This window comes from Plecotus auritus (assembly GCF_963455305.1).
Source record: "Plecotus auritus genome assembly, chromosome: 4".
NCBI classification, from domain to species: Eukaryota; Metazoa; Chordata; class Mammalia; order Chiroptera; family Vespertilionidae; genus Plecotus; species Plecotus auritus.
In genome coordinates this window covers 27,375,309-27,394,868 of record NC_137775.1, presented here as the reverse complement: position 1 = coordinate 27,394,868, position 19,560 = coordinate 27,375,309, and the positions used below count along the sequence as shown (strand labels likewise).

Sequence of the window (19,560 nt, the reverse complement as noted above, 5' to 3'; positions counted from 1 at the left end):
TATTTAAGAAGAAAAGTAAGTAGTTTCTTTTCTCCCCACCGTGGCAGTGTGTGTGTGTGTGTGTGTGTGTGTGTGTGTGTGTGTGTGTGTTTTATGTACTGTTTCAGCCTTTTGAGTGGTGGAATTAGAGTGTGAAAGAGCGTAATTGACACATGTTAAACTCCATTCTAAAGCAGGTTGTTCAAATACCTCAGACTTTTGTGGCTCTAGGGCAGAATTATGTGATCTCAGCATGCCTTATTTATTTGTGGCTCAGATTTCCGGTGAATTCACTGCTTTTGTGCTCTCAAAAGAAGCCCTTTGAAGGTGGAGGGAAGGACCTTGTGTTTACTTTATGTCCACCCTGCTGTATGTTTTTTTTTTTTAATTCTTTGGCTGACTGTACAGGGAACCTCTGTGTTAGGTGTCACATATTTTGGTGGTGATGATCCTCTAAACCCCCTGGCACTCTCTGTTTTGTGTTTCAGAACTGGAGCACAAACTCTGTCTAGACGGGTCAGCCATTGTAAAGTACACAGCTTTTGCGGTGTGGCTTCATTGTTCACTCACCATTGGTTTAAATTTCTTTATTCCAGGTGCTTCTTCATCCCCTGGAAAAGTATAATTTTCACACATACATGGTTTTATTTTTACATAGTTATTGGTTGATTCATTTTAGTTTAGTTTTGGGACCAGTGATTGAAACTGGATAAATGAGCAAGGGCAGGAGCCATTGATAAGAAAAACTTTGGAGGAAGCAGCGAAGAACTGCACCCCAGGATTGCTGTGTGCAGCTCTGCCTCTGGAAGGCTGGCTTTGGATGGACTGCCTGACATCTGCCCCCACAAGAATGAGAAAACCAGGGAAGAGACCACCGCCTTTCATAGGAGCAGTTGGTTGCTGTGCAGGGTGCTAATGGTGTGGTTGCACAGACTCCAATAGCATTACTTGGACTTGATTTGTAATTGGCAAATAGGAAGAGTTTCCATTTTCAGTATTTTCCAGCTATGATAGCGGGTAATTCAGTCTTTCAAATACATGGACATGAGCACAAAACATTGTAATTGACTAGGGCTCCTCTTTGGGGTACATACGGCGAATTCCGGACTGTTCGTAAGAGCTTAGTCAGGTCCTCGTGGATGTTACGTATTAAGATTGAGAGCTATATGCACCGTGCAAAACATTTGTTCATCGAGAGGTTACGTGAAGCCCCGGTGCCTAATGTACATGCTTCTTTGTCAAACGCTGAAAGCAGAAAGCACACGGGACATTTCTGTTTATAACTTGATGTCTAGGTCTCAGTGTTTATTTTCCCATTTAGCAATTGATGGAGAAGGTGGGATCACTTAGGAAATGAACTATTTGGAAGCAAGGCTTGTAGAATTTAGTAGCTGCAGAGAAGGGGAGGTGAGAGCTAACCTCTGGCTCAGGTTCCTGGGGGTGCTGAGGAAGGGAAACTTCCTCCTTAGTGATGGTGCTACAAGTCAGGGGCTCCTTTGGGGTAAATTCACTGCCCCTGCCTCACCCAGACTTTCCATGAGTTATTTTGTGAGCTAAGACTTTACATATAGTAGTTCACTTGATCTTTATAATAGATGTCGTAGCTGTGCTATGGGGTCCATTGTGTTAACTTTATGTTCAAATAGAAAGTTGAATAGTTCACGCATGCCGGCTCATTTTATTTTGAGAATCTGTTTTATGGTTTAGTTACCAGAGATGTGGGTCTGCCCAATGTGCACTCTATAGCATCGGTCAGGGTTAGGGAAGACTCGCCCCTGCCTCACAATTCTAGTATCTGCTGGTTTTACAGGTGTCATACCTGTCACCACCTGCAAATGACTCAGCACAGGGTCTTTCTCTTATACTTCTCTAGTCTATGCTATGCTTGGCTTGCAGTGGCAGATACTATATATAGAAAGTACTTAAAATTTGTGATGAGCCCTGGCTGGTGTGGCTCAGTTGGTTGGGTGTCGTCTCCTGTGCACCGAAAGGTTGCTGGCTTGATCCCTGGTCGGGGGCATGCAGGAGGCAGCCAATCTATGTTTCACGCTCATATCGATGTTTCTTTCTCTCCCTCTCCCTCTTCTCTCTAAAAATCTTTATAAAAATTGTTGATGAATTTGTTTGGTGCTCCACTGGTATGCTATTTTAGGTTGTGTTGTTGGGGAAAGTGAAATAGACAAAGAGGTCTCAAGCCCTAGGGGGGGAATAAAGAAAAATTATTGTAGAGATTTAGCATTCTCTCATGATTACCTGTCATTCCCCCTGCTAATATTTTAATCTCTTTTATGCTGAAAAATTCAGTTGAATTGGATTGTGTTGGGAAAAGTAAATTACATTGGAATTAAAAAAAACATTTTAATATAAAAGTATTTAATGAAAGCAAGAAATACAAAGAAAATTTTGTAGCACAAATTGATTTCTACTTCTATTAGATGTGCTATTTAAATGAATTACATTGACTGCTTATGCTTCATTTTTAAATTTAATTGAGCTTATAACAGTGATATTTTAAAATAATGATTAAGGGAGGAAATATTTTGTCTCAACTTCACAGTAGGAGATTTGTTTCTGTTCTGATACTCTAACATTTACTGAGCAATGGCTCTATATAATTGAATAGCAGATTCCTGTCATGGTGGACTTAGGTAGGAATTGGAGGTCTCTATCAATTCTGTCAATCATTTTCTAACATTGGCTTAGAAGGAGGGTCTAAAATGCTAGGACTCAGTTAATTGAGTAAACATTTCTACCAAAGCATGATGGACAGTTTCACCAGTTCCTTTAGAGACAAAAAACACTATGGGAAGGACCCCTGGAGTCTAAGGTTAAATCTCACTTAGAATTTGCTCCATTTCCCTCTGGCTGGCCCTTAACCTAGGGATGTGTTGGGCACTAAGAACCCATCTTGATGCAATACATGTAGAGCCAGTGAAACTTAATTTGACAGCTGGACTGACTCTAACTCTCTTTCTACAGCGGTTTCCAACCTAGATGAGGAGAGCAGATGGACAGTCCACTACACTGCTCCCTGGCACCAGCAGGAGAACGTGTTCCTTCCCGCCTCGAGGCCCCCCTGCGTGGAGGACCTGCACCGCCAAGCCAAGCTCAACCTCAAATCCGTGCTGAGGGGTAAGATCCCAGCTGCAAGCTTGTTCATGAGGATTGAAAGCATAAGTGTGATGTTATTTGTAAAAGAAGACCTGTTTATAATGAACATAGAGTATGTGTGAGATATCATAATACTCTCAACCTGCATGCCTAATATGTTCTGGATTCTGTAGAAACCTGCGTCTTACGGATATGTCCTCAAAGAATAGACACCAGTTTATTTATTTTTAAAATATGTTTTTATTGACTTTAGAAAGAGAGGAAGGATATACAGAAAGAGTGTCTTCCTATATCTAGTTTAAAATTCTCATTTTTACTTCAACTTACTGGTGGTGGTAAGGACTGTAAATGCGTGACAAGGAGGCCTTCCTGTAAGTTGTAAACAGGGAAGTTCTTTAAAAGAGCAAGGGAGTGACTTTTAAGATTTAGAGACTTTTTTAAAAAAACAGCGAACCAATGTTCTTATTCGACTAGATGCTGGTTTACCAGTTTTCTCTTATCATGCACTATTGGGACATAATTATACCAAAAAAGTACTGTTGTTTATCTAAAATTTAACTTAACTGAATGTCCTGTATTTTATCTAATTGTGAAAGATTTAAATCTGGGAGAAATACTGTTGTTGATTCAGGGAAACCCAGCATCAGGACCCCCTCTAATTTTTATAATTTTTTCATGTATATCAGTCATTTATTAATTCATTTATTAATGTGCTGTTACTATGACTACTGATTACTAGGCAACATTCATTCAACACTTAAGTACATGCCAAGTACCATTCTAAGCCCATTACAGGTATTATCTCATTTAATCCTCACAATAATTACTGTGCCAGTTTTACATATGAAAAAAATGGAGACACAAAGGTTAGAAACTTTCCCACCATCTCAAAGTTAGTGGTAGAATTAGGGCTTAAACTTGCACAGTCTAAGGCTGCAGGGCTCATATTCTTAACTGCTGCACTCGATTGCCTTTGACAGCCATTTGTTAGAAATCTGTTATTCTGGCAGAAGCGCAGAATACAAAGTCAGGGTCTGGCTCTCAAGGAACTTACACTTTTACTTATAGTGCAAATCACAATGTGAAAAATACTTGAGATGGGCCATAAATTGCTATATGGGAGTTAGAGAAAGCAGATAAGTTCTGCTTAGAGAGAGAAGGAACAGCTATCAAAGGACTCACAATAGATTTGGAGTTCTGAACAGAACTGTAGACCGTAGATCAGAGCCCTGTTTTGTTCCTTTAATCTAAAAGATTAAAAGATGATCTCATATGTACTCTATCATGTGTCTCACAGTCTTGGCATTTAACTGTCCAGAAATGGACATTGTTGGGTTGGTTCCCTTTCTCATTAACCCGAGGAACCTGTGTACTTAGTGACTGCAAGCCTAAATGAAGCCCAGTCAGGCTCTTCTGCATGGCCTTGGAGTTAAACTTTGACTTTTGCCTTCCTCGATGGTGGTTACATAATGCGCCTAAATCCAACCAGTTTCTTCTAGATCTCTTCAGTTCCTAGTGATGGTCTTTCATAAATTTTGACAAGGAGCTTCTCTACTTCTAGCTTACCTTCCTCCTGAATAATGAGCATGAGGATTAAATGGCACCGTGCCCAGAGCCAGTCCCTGAGGCAGAGCCATTGTTAAGTTCCTCCATTCTGATTAAGTTCCTCCGCTCTGCCCGGCCTGCCTGTGGAGAAGGCTTTCAGAAGGGCAAGTGTGAGTTGGAATATCCAGGCCCAGCTTTTTTTGAACACTCTCCAGGAAACTGTGCTTCCCTGCCTCTTCTGTGTATTTTCAAGCACCAGCTCAGAGCTTCTCTTTGCTTCCCTTAGAAAATTAAACATCTAGATTTGTCTGATTTTCTTTTCTTTTTGACTATTCAGTAGACCCAAATGAAATGTCATCACCACTGGTTTTGCCTATATGTGGATTTAATTTTGAAAAGATAAATGCTTTAGTAATTGCTTTAATGCCCTAAAATGATTCATTGAAGGGGTTTACCATTAATAAAATTAATAGCTTTGGAAAATTCTTAGAGTTCAACTTTTTTTTTAAAATCCTTACCAGAGGACAAACTTTTCTTAATGATTTGAGAGAGAGAGAGAAACATTGATGTGAGAGAGAAACAGTGATTGGTTGCCGCTCGTACATGCCCCAACCAGGGATCGGACCCTCAATCCGGGTATGTACCCTGGCTGGAATGGAAACCGCAAACTTTTGGTGTGTGGGATGATGCTCCAGACAACTGAGCCACCTGGCCAGGGCAGAGCTGAACTTTTAAAGTCTAGATTTAAATACTCCTTAAGAGGTTGTAGGTAAATAATAACTTTAAAAACAGTGGCTGACAAAGATGAAATAAGAAAGAGCATCTGAGTTCTTTCTTCTTCGTTTATTTACTTTTAATCACATGTACAGGACTTCAGGTACCACTTTCCCATCACCAAGTTAGCAGCCTGAGATAAACAGAAAATGACTGCAGAGTACTTACTGCCTCGTTATCAGCATGGATTACCAAGAAAAAATACAGCCCATGAATATATGACACTATTAAGGTATGATCCCATATAATAAAAGGCTAATATGCAAATAGACCAAACGGTGGAACAACCGAACAACCGGTCGCTGTGATGTGCACTGACCACCAGGGGGTGTGTGCGGAACATGGCGGTCATTGGCCGTGGTGGGATGGTAGAGCAGGTGAGCGGAAGCGCCAGACCAAGGTGGGGTGCCAGTTGCTGTCATCGGGGCGAGCCTCTGGTGGTTACTGAAAATTCTTTGCTCCCGCACACCGCGGTCCTGCCTAGCGCTCGCACCCACTGCTGGCACTGGTGTCGCTGCTCGCACCCATTGCTGGCACTGGTGCCGCTGCTCGCACCCACTGCTGGCGCCTGCCCCAATTGCTCCGCACCGACAGCGGATGCGAGCGGAGCTGGCGCCATCAGTGCGTGGGAGCGGCGGCAGCGGGAGCAAGGCTGCCGCCAGCAGACAGGGGCCCGGGGCCGCTGTGGGAGAGGCCCGGCGGGGGCATGGAGGATGGGCCAAGAACCGCCTCTGTGCCCACCATAGGCTCATGGCCCACAGTTCCTTTCAAGGTGCACAAATTCGTGCACTGGGCCCCTAGTGTTATATAACGTTATCAGTCTAAGTCAGGGGTCCTCAAACTACGGCCCGCGGGCCACATGCGACCCGCTGAGGACATTTATCCGGCCCGCCGGGTGCTGCTGCCTGTCCTGCTTAGCAGCCAACTCGTCCCGGGCCCGCAATGCACATAGGAATTTGTTCACAGTTTTTTTTTTAAACTATAGTCCGGCCCTCCAATGGTCTGAGGGACAGTGAACTGGCCCCCTGTTTAAAAAGTTTGAGGACCCCTGGTCTAAGTTAATTTGACCTCCACATTCTTTGCTTAAAAATCTAGAAAGGTAGCTAATGAGTAACCTATTTTGTTCCTTCTATTCTTGCTATGACCTTGACCATAATTTTAAGGAAGTAATACTATTTAATGTTAAACAGCAGTTGCTTTTTCAGTCATTAAGTGCTCATTGTATGAACTGTTGTGTCAGTTTTTATGGAGAGCTCAGCTCTCATCTTGAGGATCATAAAATGAGGGCAATGAGACAGTGGGTACTAAGTGTTTATTATTAAAGTAATACAGTAATTCTTAGGGGTCAGTAGAATGATTGAGGAAGGCGCCAGGTTTACTGAAAATGTTATTAAAAAACTAAGTTTGAGTTAGGACATAGGAGCAAATAATAGACACAATTTAATAAGCATTTGAGCATCAATGATCTCCTATGACAGGAGTTTTTAAATGAATGGAGAAAAGGTTGTGGGTCTTTAACTTTGAAGACAGCTCTTGCTGTCTTGTGGCAAGACAGAAGTGAACAGACAGTAGTGTACTGGAGATGTGTCTGAGGTGCTGGGGGCACATAGGGAGGGAGAGCTCAGTCGCTAAAAGGAAATGGCATTGAGGGACCCTTTCCCCCACTCTCCCACTCCCCCATGGCGAAGGAGAGGGATTTAAATGGCATGCAGAATGCCCAGAGCACATGTTGTCCATGTGCAGTTTATCTCTATTCTGGTCCAGATAGAGCAGAGACCTTTATATATATTGTTGACTAATCTCTGGAGACTTGGATAGAATTTGTTGGCCAAATGATTTGGTTTTGTTGATTTATTTGTTACTAGAGATAAACAGATACAGTAAGTTCTCACTTGACACTACAGCAAAATGACATCTAATGACACCAATTTTATAGGCTAGTTGTTACAAACAAGAATTACTTTCCTACAATATCTCATAAACATTATAATGAAACATAGTTGAACGCTAATGGAGGACCTGCTGTACCGGGATGTGAAAACAGTATTTTGATCATTGGTTCAGCAGGACATCTGGCTAGAAATGAATAGTGAATTTCTGAAAATGGATCCCATTATCCATAAAGAATTCACTCAGATTTTTACTGAGTTTCGGAAGAATTCTGCCCTTTTAATCTCCACAGCATTTATTTGAACCCTTCATGAACTTCAACAGAGTTAGCTAAGATGATGAGCAACCTTTGCCTCACTTGATTTTTATCTGGATACTTTTTAGTTTCATTAAAAGGGCCACAATTAAGTGGGAAAAGGGGACTTGGGGAAGAGGTCTGCATACTAGGCTCAGTGAAAGGTTCAGATTTAATTTCTTACACTTGTAGACCTCATTTGAAAATTAAGAGCATATTAAGGCTGAAATAAAGCCATGTTATTTTTAAGACTCCATCCCCAAAAAGCCCAACTTAGGAGAGAGGTAAACATACTTTCTCACAGTATGTTTAACAGGCAGTTTAGTTACTGTATCTGTGTACACTCCTGCCTGAATTAGTTCCTAGAGCATCTGTTGCTGGTATCAGAAACGTTCTTTAGTCACAGCTCTCTTTCCTGAGAAAAATCCATTTTAGCAGGTCAGCCTGCTCTGTGGTTCTAGAATTGGAAGTGTGAGCACAGGGAGGAATGTTGAATCTGGCCTGTGTTAACTCAGAGTCAGAGGGTTACATTCATTATATCAAGAGATATAGGAGTTGAGGATTTACAATATGAAGAAATGACTCTGTGTTCCAAGTTATTAAAAACTGTGTGTGTGCGCGCGCATGCATGCATGCACCAATAACCTGTTCAACATGAGAAAATGGTACACCTTTCTTAAAATGATGGACAACACCCAGACAGTGTTGCTCAGTGGATTGAGCACTGTCCCATGCACCAAGAGGTCCCAGTTCAATTCCCAGTCAGGGCACATGCCCAGGTTGTGGGCTCTATCCCCAGTAGGGGGTGTGCAGGAGGCAGCCGATCAGTGTTTCTCATCAATGTTTCTCTCTCTCCTTCTCCCTTTCACTCTCTCCAGAAATCAATAAAAACATATTTAAGCCGAAACCGGTTTGGCTCAGTGGATAGAGCGTCGGCCTGCGAACTGAAAGGTCCCGGGTTCGATTCCGGTCAAGGGCATGTACCTTGGTTGCGGGCACATCCCCAGTGGGAGATGTGCAGGAGGCAGCTGATCGATGTTTCTCTCTCATCGATGTTTCTGGCTCTCTATCCCTCTCTCTTCCTCTCTGTGAAATATCAATAAAATATATTAAAAAAAAACATATTTAAAAAATGATGGACAAGGTCTCCAAGTAGTGTTAGCTGGGTTTCTCTGACATTCCTGACACACAGGCTTTATCTAAGGGTCACTGTATCTGCCCTTCATTGTTAAGAAGGGTCCTAGTTCCCTTTGACTCAGACCAGTACTTCTTTTCTAGATTTGATGAGGAGCCTTGGCTGAATTACCTGGATGCCTTGGGTACATGGGTCCCTGGCTCTCCCAGGCCCCTGTGGTTTGGGCTGTAGATACTGCCCTTGGGGGATCTGTAGCACTGTGTGCAGGCCTGTCTGGAGGAAGCCTTTCTATGCCTGTGGCTGTTGACTGAGAGCGCGCTCTCCTGGATGATACATCTGCTCACCACTTCACACACACTCAAGAGGAACAACTGCTTTGCCCACCTTGTGCTAACAACATTGAATTCTTCCTCTATTTTTTGTCACTTAAAAAACTTATGACATAGCACAGACAAATACATAAAACATGTACAGCTTAAGAGATAAATTATAAAGCAAATCCGGTGAGGATTGACAACAGCAAAAAAGTGCATGAGTCTTATCTAGGTTCAGATCCTGACTGTGTTGTGTAGGGATATGTGATTTGAGTTTAATTTTGACTTAGTTCTTTCAAACACTTGAGCTTTTCTCATCTGTAAAATAAAGATCATAATATCTGCTTACATGGGAATGAAATGAACTTTTTGTATAAAATATCTCAAAGTGCAAGCAGTTTGTGGAGGTAAGGGCGGGGTGCATTTTAGTTTAAGTGCAATGGAATACAGATACAATTTTTATAAATTTCAGCCCTTGTTCCCAAATGGCTGTCATGATTTAGCTGGTGCTTCCTCTCCCACCCATGATACTCCAGAGACACGCTGTGGGGAGGAGGGAGAGAAGAGCACAGGACCATCACCAGATGATAGTGACAGCCACCGGCAGTTAACACTAAGGTTATTTCGGCCACGTGAGCAAGGTGCCTTTCTCCCCACTCACCACCAGCCCCTGGATGACGCTTGGAATGCTAGAGCTGGAAGGGGGCTCCCAGGGCCTCTGAGTAATACATCCCCTTTTCCTTTCGTAGGCGAGTAAACCAAGGCCATAGAAGCCACAGGGTTCGTTTACAGATGACCAGTGAGGACTCAAATCAGGTTTCTACCTCAGCCCCTGCTGGCCTGTTGTGATCTCAGACCCCGAGGGCCCATCCCTTGGATGCCTCTTCAGCTGCTCTCAGCTTTCAAAAGGGTCATAGGGACAGGAAGATTTGGTTTCCTTAGCTAGTTAACAGGGAATGCAGAATAGCTCGTGAATGCCGAAAGGTGGTGGCTTCACAGTTGCTTAACTCATTCCCACTTTCATTAAAACTCAAATAAGTTTAAGAGAAATAAAGAAAGGAAGCTTCATCATAAGACATCATGTCTGACATTAATATCTATAACCATGTTTCAGCTTAAGGGCATTTAGTGCTTATCTTTAGGGTTATGATGGGTCATTGGTAACTGAATGGATTAAAAAAAAAAGCCACTGGTTGACCCAGTGGCTTTTTTTTTTAATCCATTCAACCAAAGGACTTATATGCATGCATATAAGCCTAACCAATGGACACAGACAACAGGGGGGTGAGGGCATGAGTGGGGGGAATAGGGGGAGTAATGGGGGAATAAGGACACATATGTAACACCTTAATCAACAAAGAAATTAAAAAAAAACACACAGGTGTGGGCAAAAGTAGCCTAATAGTTGTTTGTATGAGAATACATGCAGGTTAGATTATTACAACAGCTTTATTAACTGTGTTTTGCATACTTAACTGTAAACCTACTTTTGCCCACTCCATATGTGCATTTAAAATATTTTTAAAAATGGCACTGGTTATAGAAGGGACAAGTAAAAGAAAATAAAGGTTTGGAAATACTAAATACACCAATGACTTAGCTCTTACAGCGGAGTTTACTCTTTGCCTAGTTCATTACTTACATTCTTTCTGAAGAATTCGTTAGTAAAATTGATTTGTAAAAGAAGATGAAATATCACTGGTTAAGGAAACATCCCTTTAAATGTTTTGTAAGTAAGAAACATTACTGATATTCATTCATATAGGATTTTAAGTTATTTTCTAGTGTAAAGGAAGATAGGCCTAAAATAGGGGGTGTGGGGGGGGTGCGTTATGCTGGAAAAGCCACTGAATGCGGTACAGTGTCTCATCTTTCTAACCCAGCAGCATTGACACCTTGTTCTGTTGTTATGAAGTGTTCCAGAAGATGAGATAGGAGGCCAGAATGCTGATTCCAGTGCTGCCAGGAGCCTGTGGGACGTTGGAAAATCATATCCCACTTTTATACTTGGCCTCCTCTTCTGCAAAACAAGTTATGATCTCCAAGTTTCTGTCTAAGCTCTGAAATTCTGATGGGCCTCTCGGTACTTAACTGCTATGTGTGAAGTTTATTTGACACAAAAAATATAATTTAGTGCTGAGCATAAGTCCTGATAAATTGGGTTGTCTAAAATCCAAGTTTGTGTTGACATAAAAATGTTCTCAGTGGCTCCTACAATGACAGCATGGGGCTGGATATTGTAGGTGAGTCAAAGATGAATGACATTACTGCTTTCTGTCGAAGCTTAAAGCTAGCTAGGGAGATAAGATAGATGTATGAATCACTCACGTACAAGGTTGATGGTGGCATCATTGAGTCTCACCCTTGTCCCGGGTGTTGTCTGTAAAACGTAAATCTGATTATACCTCTCCTTTGTTAAATTCTTCATCAGCTCCTCATCACTGACAGGATAAAACCTAACTTCCTCAGCACCTGGCAGCCTTTCTGACCTGGCCCATTAGTCTAACTTCACCTGCCAAATCACCCTTTCTCCCCACCACCGCCCCCCGCCCACCCCATCCCCATGCTTTTCTTCTCCCTCCACCCAAGTTCTTTACTTCATGCCTTCACAGGTAAAGATAAGGTCCAGTTGGAATGCTAGCTTGTCTTGTCTGCGCTTTCTCTTCACAGCATGCTCCAGTCCATTCCTTTTCCCTCTGACACACAGCCTCTCACACCTGTCCAACTCCTGTTCCTCCTCGAAGAACCTGGTGGGTGCCCTTGTTCCCACAGAGCTTTCCTGGACTTCCCAGGGCAGACCCTGGATGGACGCCTTCTACACTTTTCCACACATTCCCACGGAACCTTATACCCCTCCATTAAACTATTGGGTTTGTGCAGGTCCTGGGGAGGTCATCTAGAACTCGGAGAGATGAGAGCCAAAGCCACAGAACAACTGGTGAGAATGTGGGAGTGAGATTAGGGCTGGAGCGGGGGGGGGGGGGGGGGGGAGAGGCAGTTTGAGCCTGGTTATTTTAGGGGTTGGGAAGAAGTTGGTAAAAGTAGTTGGGGAAGAAGAGAGGAAATCAGGATTGGGCAGTCATCATGGAGCTCACAGATGGGGAGAGGGTCTGAAAAGAGGCTACTGAACTCATTACATGGCCATCTGTGCCTTTCAAGAGAGCAGTTTCAAGGAAGTCTTTGGATTGAAGCAGCCAGTTTTCATGAGATAAGAATTATTTTTATAGGCAGAAAAAGAACGCAAATAATTTTTAAGAAATAAAGTAAAAGTTCTCAAAGCAAAGAGAAAAGGGGTAGTATTTTGAGGTGGCAGGGTAGAGGTAATATTGCTTGCTTTAAAAACCAGAGCCAATTAGAACAAGCGCCAGCGGGAGGGGAGATTTCAGATACAAAGAGAGAATGGGAGGATGTTCCCTGAGGAGATAGTAGGCTATGAGCTCAGAGGCAGGCAGAGGTCAGGTTTCACCCTCTGTCTCCTCAACAGAATTGGAGAAAGCGCTTCTTGAGATGCAGCAAAAGAATGTTGAGATGTTCATAAGGCTGTATTGGAGGCTTGATGGAAACTATATGCTAGTTCTTTGATGAGCAAGATGGCTTTCATTTGGTGCTCTCTCGTTCAGTGCTTGTGAATTTGATTAGGTTGGCTTTTCAAAGACAAATGGTAATGATGTCAAATACTTCAAGAAATATAGAAATGTAGGTATTTCTTTTGGAATTTATGTCCTCAGGAAAAGTTGCCCAAGCAGATGAAACAATGGATTAAGTTCTCTGTTGAGAAAAGAGAAGAGCTAAGACAAAAATAAGGCATCGATGGGTTGGAAATGCTATACCAAAGGGGCAGTTGAACTTCTCCGTTTGGTTTGATGGCTCACCACATTTTGGTAATACTGACTACTCTGAGCATGGTAGCCCCGAAAGAGGAGTTAGTAACCTGTGAGAGGAAGTCAGGTGCAAGAGCAAAGGAAAGGTGAACACTCATTGCTTTTACAGGAGGTAAGGAGACATGTCCTTTTTTCTAAATGCTAAGCAACACACAAAAGACAGAATAGCAAAGACAGTCATTTAAAGGATCCAGGTCTTAACAAAGCACTATGGAGTATTTAAACAAAAGGCTCATTGTTTTGTTTTTGTGTCTGTAGCCAGTCTGCTGTTTCAGCAATTCTATTTTAATTCCTGATAAAGTGAGTAACTTGAGTGGCCTCTATATTTCACCCAGGGCAGCATAAAAATGCTACATTGAAGGTACTGTGGATAAGGTTTGTTATCATTCACTGAACAACTGAAGTCTCTAGTGTTGGTTTAGAATCTCTGCAGGCTATTTGATATTGAGTAACCTTGGTGATGCTCCACTACTGCCAGTGATAGGGCTTTTTCATTGTGAAGTGAAATGGTATCACCTCCCATTTGGCCACGCTCTGATGGTGCTGGGCCAGAACTGGCAGGCCCGTCGGACTCTCGCATTCGTCCTGGTCATCAGGCAGCTTTCACTTCAGCTTCAATCAGCTTGAGTGCTTCAAGTCTCCTTAAAATAATCTGTGTGTGGAGAGAAGAAATGTTAACGTTTAGTTTTCTGCAATGGCAAATAACCTTTTAAGAGTCATTCTTTTGCCGAAACCGGTTTGACTCAGTGGATAGAGCGTCGGCCTGTGGACTGAAGGGTCCCGGGTTCAATTCCGGTCAAGGACATGTACCTTAGTTGCGGGCACATCCCCAATAGGGGGTGTGCAGGAGGCAGCTGATCGATGTTTCTCTCTCATCGATGTTTCTAACTCTCTATCCCTCTCCCTTCCTCTCTGTAAAAAATCAATAAAATATATTTTTAAAAAAAGGGAGTGTTGACTTCCTATTATAAAAAAAAAAAAAGAGTCATTCTTTCCATGGTTTGCAATGAAAAATAAAGTTAACAGTTGTATGCAGCCCCCTTAAGTTTAATACTTAATTCTTTACTTTTGGGAAAGGTTTGTATTCCTACTCTAATAAGAATTAGCTATAGAGGGAGATTGTTAATCAAAATGACCTTTTTTTTTTTACTCTTCTACATAAAATGAGATGGCCTTGCAGTGTTTAATATCAACATCACTGGTCCCAGGCTGTGAGGGAAAAGGAACTCTTTCCAGTTTGCTAATATATTAGTCAGCACTAATAAATTCATTTCCTGTTTGTTGAGCTGGTGACACAATGTGTGTTTTTTTTTCTCTCTAATACTCCATCCTCCCCATCCTGATCACTTTATTTTGCCAAACACACTATGTAAATTGAATGGGAAGTCATTTGGAATTGTGCTAAAATAACTTAGGCATAGGAATTTGGCAGTCTCCTTATTATTCCCGCCCCCTCCCCCCACCTTGGCAAGGAAACCCATTTATTACAAAGGTGTCATTCCATCACCATCTCCTCTTTTCTACATTATTCCTCCCCCAAACCTTTTCTGGGAGGTTTCTCTGTAAAATGAAGCTTTCCTGTGACATCTGTTCTACCCAAACAGAAATCTTTTGGGAGTTGCCCATGATTTAGTTAGTCTTTCAATGTGGATTTGGTCAGTTTCCCTAAAGGTCTACCAAAACTCAATTTCCTTGGATAGATAACCCTGGTAGGGCATTACACATTATCTTCCCTATTTCAGTCTCTCCCACCTACTCTTCCCTCATCCTCTTATTTCTTGAACATGTATCATTGGGGCCTCTCTCCCATTAAATCTGTGTTGATGCTGCCCAGTTGTGCTTAATAAACACTGATGGCATAGCTCAGTGGTTGGCAAACTGCGGCTTGCAAGCCACATGCGGCTCGCGAGCCGCGGTTTGCCGCTCTGTTGACTAATGAGTTTGCCGACCACTGGCAGAGCTGGTATAATTTGGAGAACCACTGCTCCATAAATTGTCACATGAACTTCTTTATCCATCAGCTAATTTGTAAGTACCTTGAAAGTGGGAATATATCCCTTAAGCCCCCCTAGCTCAATGCAAGCTAGGATTCAAACAACTATTGACTTTCATAGTTTGAGCTCTTGACTGCTGTCATTCATTACCTAGCTGTTAGCAGGTTTCTTGAGCAAATTGAGACTCATTATCTTTGGAGGAACTTGGGTGATAGTTGACCCTGATTGGCCCTCTCTTTCTTACCCACAGTTAAGCAAATTATACTCTAGCAGCTGAAACATTGTGTCTTATATGCACCAGTAAGAGAGGAGATATTTACTTTCAGAACTTTTAGAGGGACTTGGGCTTAACCATTAAAGCCATACATTTTCTCCTTTTCCTTTTATGTTTTTACTAAAGGCCCGGTGCATGAAATTTGTGCACTCGGGGGTGGTGGGGGGGTGTCCCTCAGCCCGGATTGTAAGAGAGTGCAGGCCAGGCTGAGGGACCCCATTGGTGCACGATCGGGGCTAGGGAGGGATGCAGGAGGTTGGCCAGCCAGGGAGGGACTGTGGGAGGGCTCCAGGGCGTGTCCTGACCATCTCGCTCAGTCCCCATCGGCCGGACCCCAGCAGCAAGCTAACCTACCAGTTGGAGCATCTGCCCTCTGGTGGTCAGTGCACGTCATAGCGAGCAGTTGGGCGGCCTTAGCATATCATTAGCATATTGCGCTTTGATTAGTTGAACAATCTACCAAGACAATTAGCATATTAGGCTTTTATTATATAGGATGGTGCTTGGGATGCTAAGTATCATTGATGTGAGGATTGATGAAGAAGTAGTTTTATGGTCTCAAATATGCATTTATTGGAAGATAAATTTGGACTTAATACTTCATATATAGGAATACTCTTATGTCATTGTAGGTATCTATCTATCTATCTATCTATCTATATATATATATATATATAAAAGCCTAAGTAACCTTTATGCTGAATGACCAGAATGACCAGTTGACCAGTCCTATGATGCGCACTGACTACCAGGAGGCAGATGCTCAATGCAGGAGCTGCCCCCTGGTGTTCAATGTGCTCCCACAGGGGGAGCGCCGCTCAGCCAGAAGCCGGGCTTATGGCTGGTGAGCACAGCTGCAGCAGCAGGAGCCTCTCCCGACTCCACAGCAGCACTGCCTAACCCTAACCCTAACCCTAACCCAGGATGAGTGCCAGCAGCACGGCACCCCGCCCTGGCTCGAGCTCCTCCCTGGCCTCCTGCCCCTTGGTGCACTGGTACATCCCCCAAGGGGTCCTGGATTGCAAGAGGGAGCAGGCCAGGTTGAGGGACACCCCCCTTCCCGTGCACAAATTCGTGCACCAGGCCTCTAGTTCATATATAACTACATATAAACTATTACCCTAAAGGGGAGAGGGAGAAATTAATGAATCATTAATTTAATACTAAAACAAAAGGGCATATTTATTTAGAATCTATCATTAAAATTGCTTTCAAATTATCTAGGAAAATATGCATTGAAAAGATCTATATTAAATCTATGGTGCTTTAAGCTTTCACATAGCTTTTCAATTCACTTGATATGCTACAAATTACTGAATAATTTAAACATTTGACCATTTATAATTATGTTATAATTTGTTGATTCTTAAAGACAATTTAAGTATATTGACGTTCAACTGTTTTGAATAATTTAGGAAAAATACCTATATAATTTTAGAAAGCTCAATATGCTTGACTAGTAAAACAGAATCTTAACTACAGTATCAGTATGGTTTCTTTTTCTCTTCCAGTATTGCCACACCCAGTAAGTTCATGAACTAGAAGGTAAATCTCTTCTATTTTAAAATGCAGTTTGGTTTGATTTTTATTAAGAAAATAAGCTATCTAATATTTATAAAGCATAGTATTTGAGTGAAGTAAATTTTTCCTACGTGCTTACTTGAAAGCTTAAACCTGATCCTTTAGCTGTATAATAGCTAATACAGCTGTTGAACTAAAATCGTCTTTCTTCTAAACATATACGATTGTAGATTTATGTGCTCTTAGTCCTCTGGTCCTGGATAAAGACATATAATAGAACTGGTTTTTAACTGTTCTTGATAATCTGATGGATAAGTACTGGGATAGGAGTTTGGAAATCTGGATCTACCAGAAATTTGACACCTGGGTTTCATAATTCATAAGACAAATATATCTGTTTCCCAAGGCAGAAGCCTAGAGCATCATGGAAAGAAACTGTGACTGGGAAGACCCTATTTCCAAACAAGGTCACACATACAGATACCGGGGGTTAGGACTTCAACATCTCTTTTTGGGGGACACAGTTCAACTCCTAACACATACTTTCAGATCAAGGAGCCTAAATACTGTCCTTGCTTTAGTAGTTATGCTATATTAAATATAGTCACCACCCACCTGGCTGATACCCTTCCTATATAAAATGTCTGTAAGTAGGAGGCTTCAGGTTATGTGAAAACAATTAAGTAATGACTATACGTTCTGCAGTTAGATCAGTTAACATATTTTAGCTCTATTTTGGATTGAGAGCAGTTAGAACTAAATATCCAGGCTCTTGACAGTACGAGAATCCCAGTATGATGTAGGTATTGTACATCCTTAGGAAAAAATACAGCCTCATGATATTTTGATAAAGATGGAAACAACAGCTTTGTAAAATGGTAGAAACTTAGAATTGTGCAGCCAAGCAAATCTTGTTATGGACTTGCTTACTGGCTTTTAAAAGTGGGAGAGTTTTAGGTAGTTATGGTTTCCGTGCTATATTCTGCCAGCAATGGCTGTGTTTGAGCATCTGCCACAGAGCGAGCGGTCTGTGCCAAGTTCCGGCTTACCCTCACCTAGTCTCCCCTCAGAGAGCAGCGCCCTGGGTCATGCTGCTGAGTGATTCTCACGGCAGCTTCCCAGGCAGGAGGAGTGACGTCCCGGCTTACAGGGGTGGAACCTGAGTTTCCAGGAGGCGAAAATGTCCCCGAGGTCTCATAGGTATAAGTGGTGCCAGGTCTGCCTGGATTCCAGACATTCAAGGGGCTCCTCCATGCAGTGTCCCCACCCCCTCAGCCTCATGGTCAGCCTCCTGAAACACAGAGGGTTACCTGTCATTACTGTTGCATATTTCACATCCAAACCTCTCAGCCTCATTCAGGGGTGGGAAATAAAACATCAAGTAAGTGTTGGGAGAATGGTAACGGGGATCTGGGAGATCTTTGATTCAGTGTTATTCCTCTGTTTGGAAGAGTTTTTAGAGTTGTTTTTTGGATATTCTCATTTTCTCCCTTGCTTATAAGGTAGGATTCTCTTTCTTGTCCCCTGTGAAGGTAGGTATGGCCATGGGGCTTGTTTTGTCTAAAGAAACTGTAGCGGAAATAACCCCTGGGTCCTTCGGCAGAGGTTCCTAGAGCAGGTGTGAAATGCAGATTGTCCCAGCACAAGTGGGGAGCGGGGAGGAGCCTCCCTCTGCCTGGCCCCTGGTCCCTGAGTGACTGTGGCGAGCGAAACCCCTGCCAGCTCAGCCTGGATGAGGAGATAAGGGGAATGTGCAGCAAAGAATCTTCTGGTTGTGTTGAGCCCCTGAAATTTTGGAACTCTGTATCTGCTGCATATTCTAGTTTATTGTGGCTGATTCAACAAATTAAAGAACATAACGTACAAAGTGGAAGTTCACCAGGAGTTTCCAGTAGAGAAAGTTATTTGGAAAATAACTCTTTAAAGCTTCTTGCAGGAGACTCTCTTACCATGTCTAAAATATTAAAACGAAAAGCCTGAAGAACTGCGTTTGGAAGCCAGAGCAGTATTAAATTCCCGGGATGGTTAGATAACCATCTCGTTCTGTGACATTATTTTTGTCCTTCTATATTGAAAACGTTGGTCTCCCAAGAAATGTTTGTTCATTGTTCTTGCACTAAAGAAAATAATTTGACAGGTAAGGAAGGAGGAGGAAATTGGTGGTTGTGAAACCAGAGGACACAACTAACAGTGACACCTTTATCCAGGCAGCACCGAGAGAACAATAAGGGGGTTTTACTCTTAATTTCTGTTGCAGGAGGAGCATGCGTTAAAGACAGACCTTCTGTTACATTTAGTATCTTGTTTCTAGCCTGGAGTCGCAGGTACAGCCCAGCGTTAAATTCTGCTTTGCCTTGCAGTTACTCCGTTGAGTATTTGAGAAGTCTTTGTTTATTCATGATGGCTTGCACTTATATCTCACTCTACAGACAATAAACTCGGTTTTTAATGAACAAAGCCATGGTTTTAGAAACTGAGAGCTGTTGCAACTTGACAAGAGAAATTTTTCTACATTTCCCCCCTAGAGTTGGAATAAGATAAATGACAATGGATACTGAGGAGTTTACTAGATTTCAGAAAATTTGTAAGACTCCGAATATTGGTGATCTGCCATAAATTTATACTGCCTAGCTTAGTCTTAGACCCAACATCAACTTTCATTTGATATCCTATACTATTTGTTATATTACTATTTAAACATTTCTGTGACATAAACTTCATTGAGATAAAAGGAGTCATTGTCTCTTAAACTAGGGTCAAATGGTGTCACACCATTTATTATTAGAAGTACTAATAATTGCAAGACTTTAATGCTTTTAGCATAGGAATAATAAGTTTCCAATATTT

At 42.2% G+C, this 19,560-nt stretch overlaps 1 protein-coding gene across 3 annotated transcripts in view; it reads left to right on the top strand.

The window, feature by feature from the left end:
* Positions 1-19,560, top strand: part of NHSL1 (NHS like 1) — a gene marked incomplete at its 5' end in the record, with an annotated part of 201,720 nt that overhangs the window by 148,639 nt on the left and 33,521 nt on the right. For all 3 annotated transcript variants that reach the window (XM_080665275.1, XM_080665277.1, XM_080665276.1), the window contains one exon: positions 2,959-3,111. In XM_080665275.1, the coding sequence (XP_080521401.1) occupies positions 2,959-3,111 (153 nt within the window). The remainder of the gene's footprint in view (positions 1-2,958; positions 3,112-19,560) is intronic.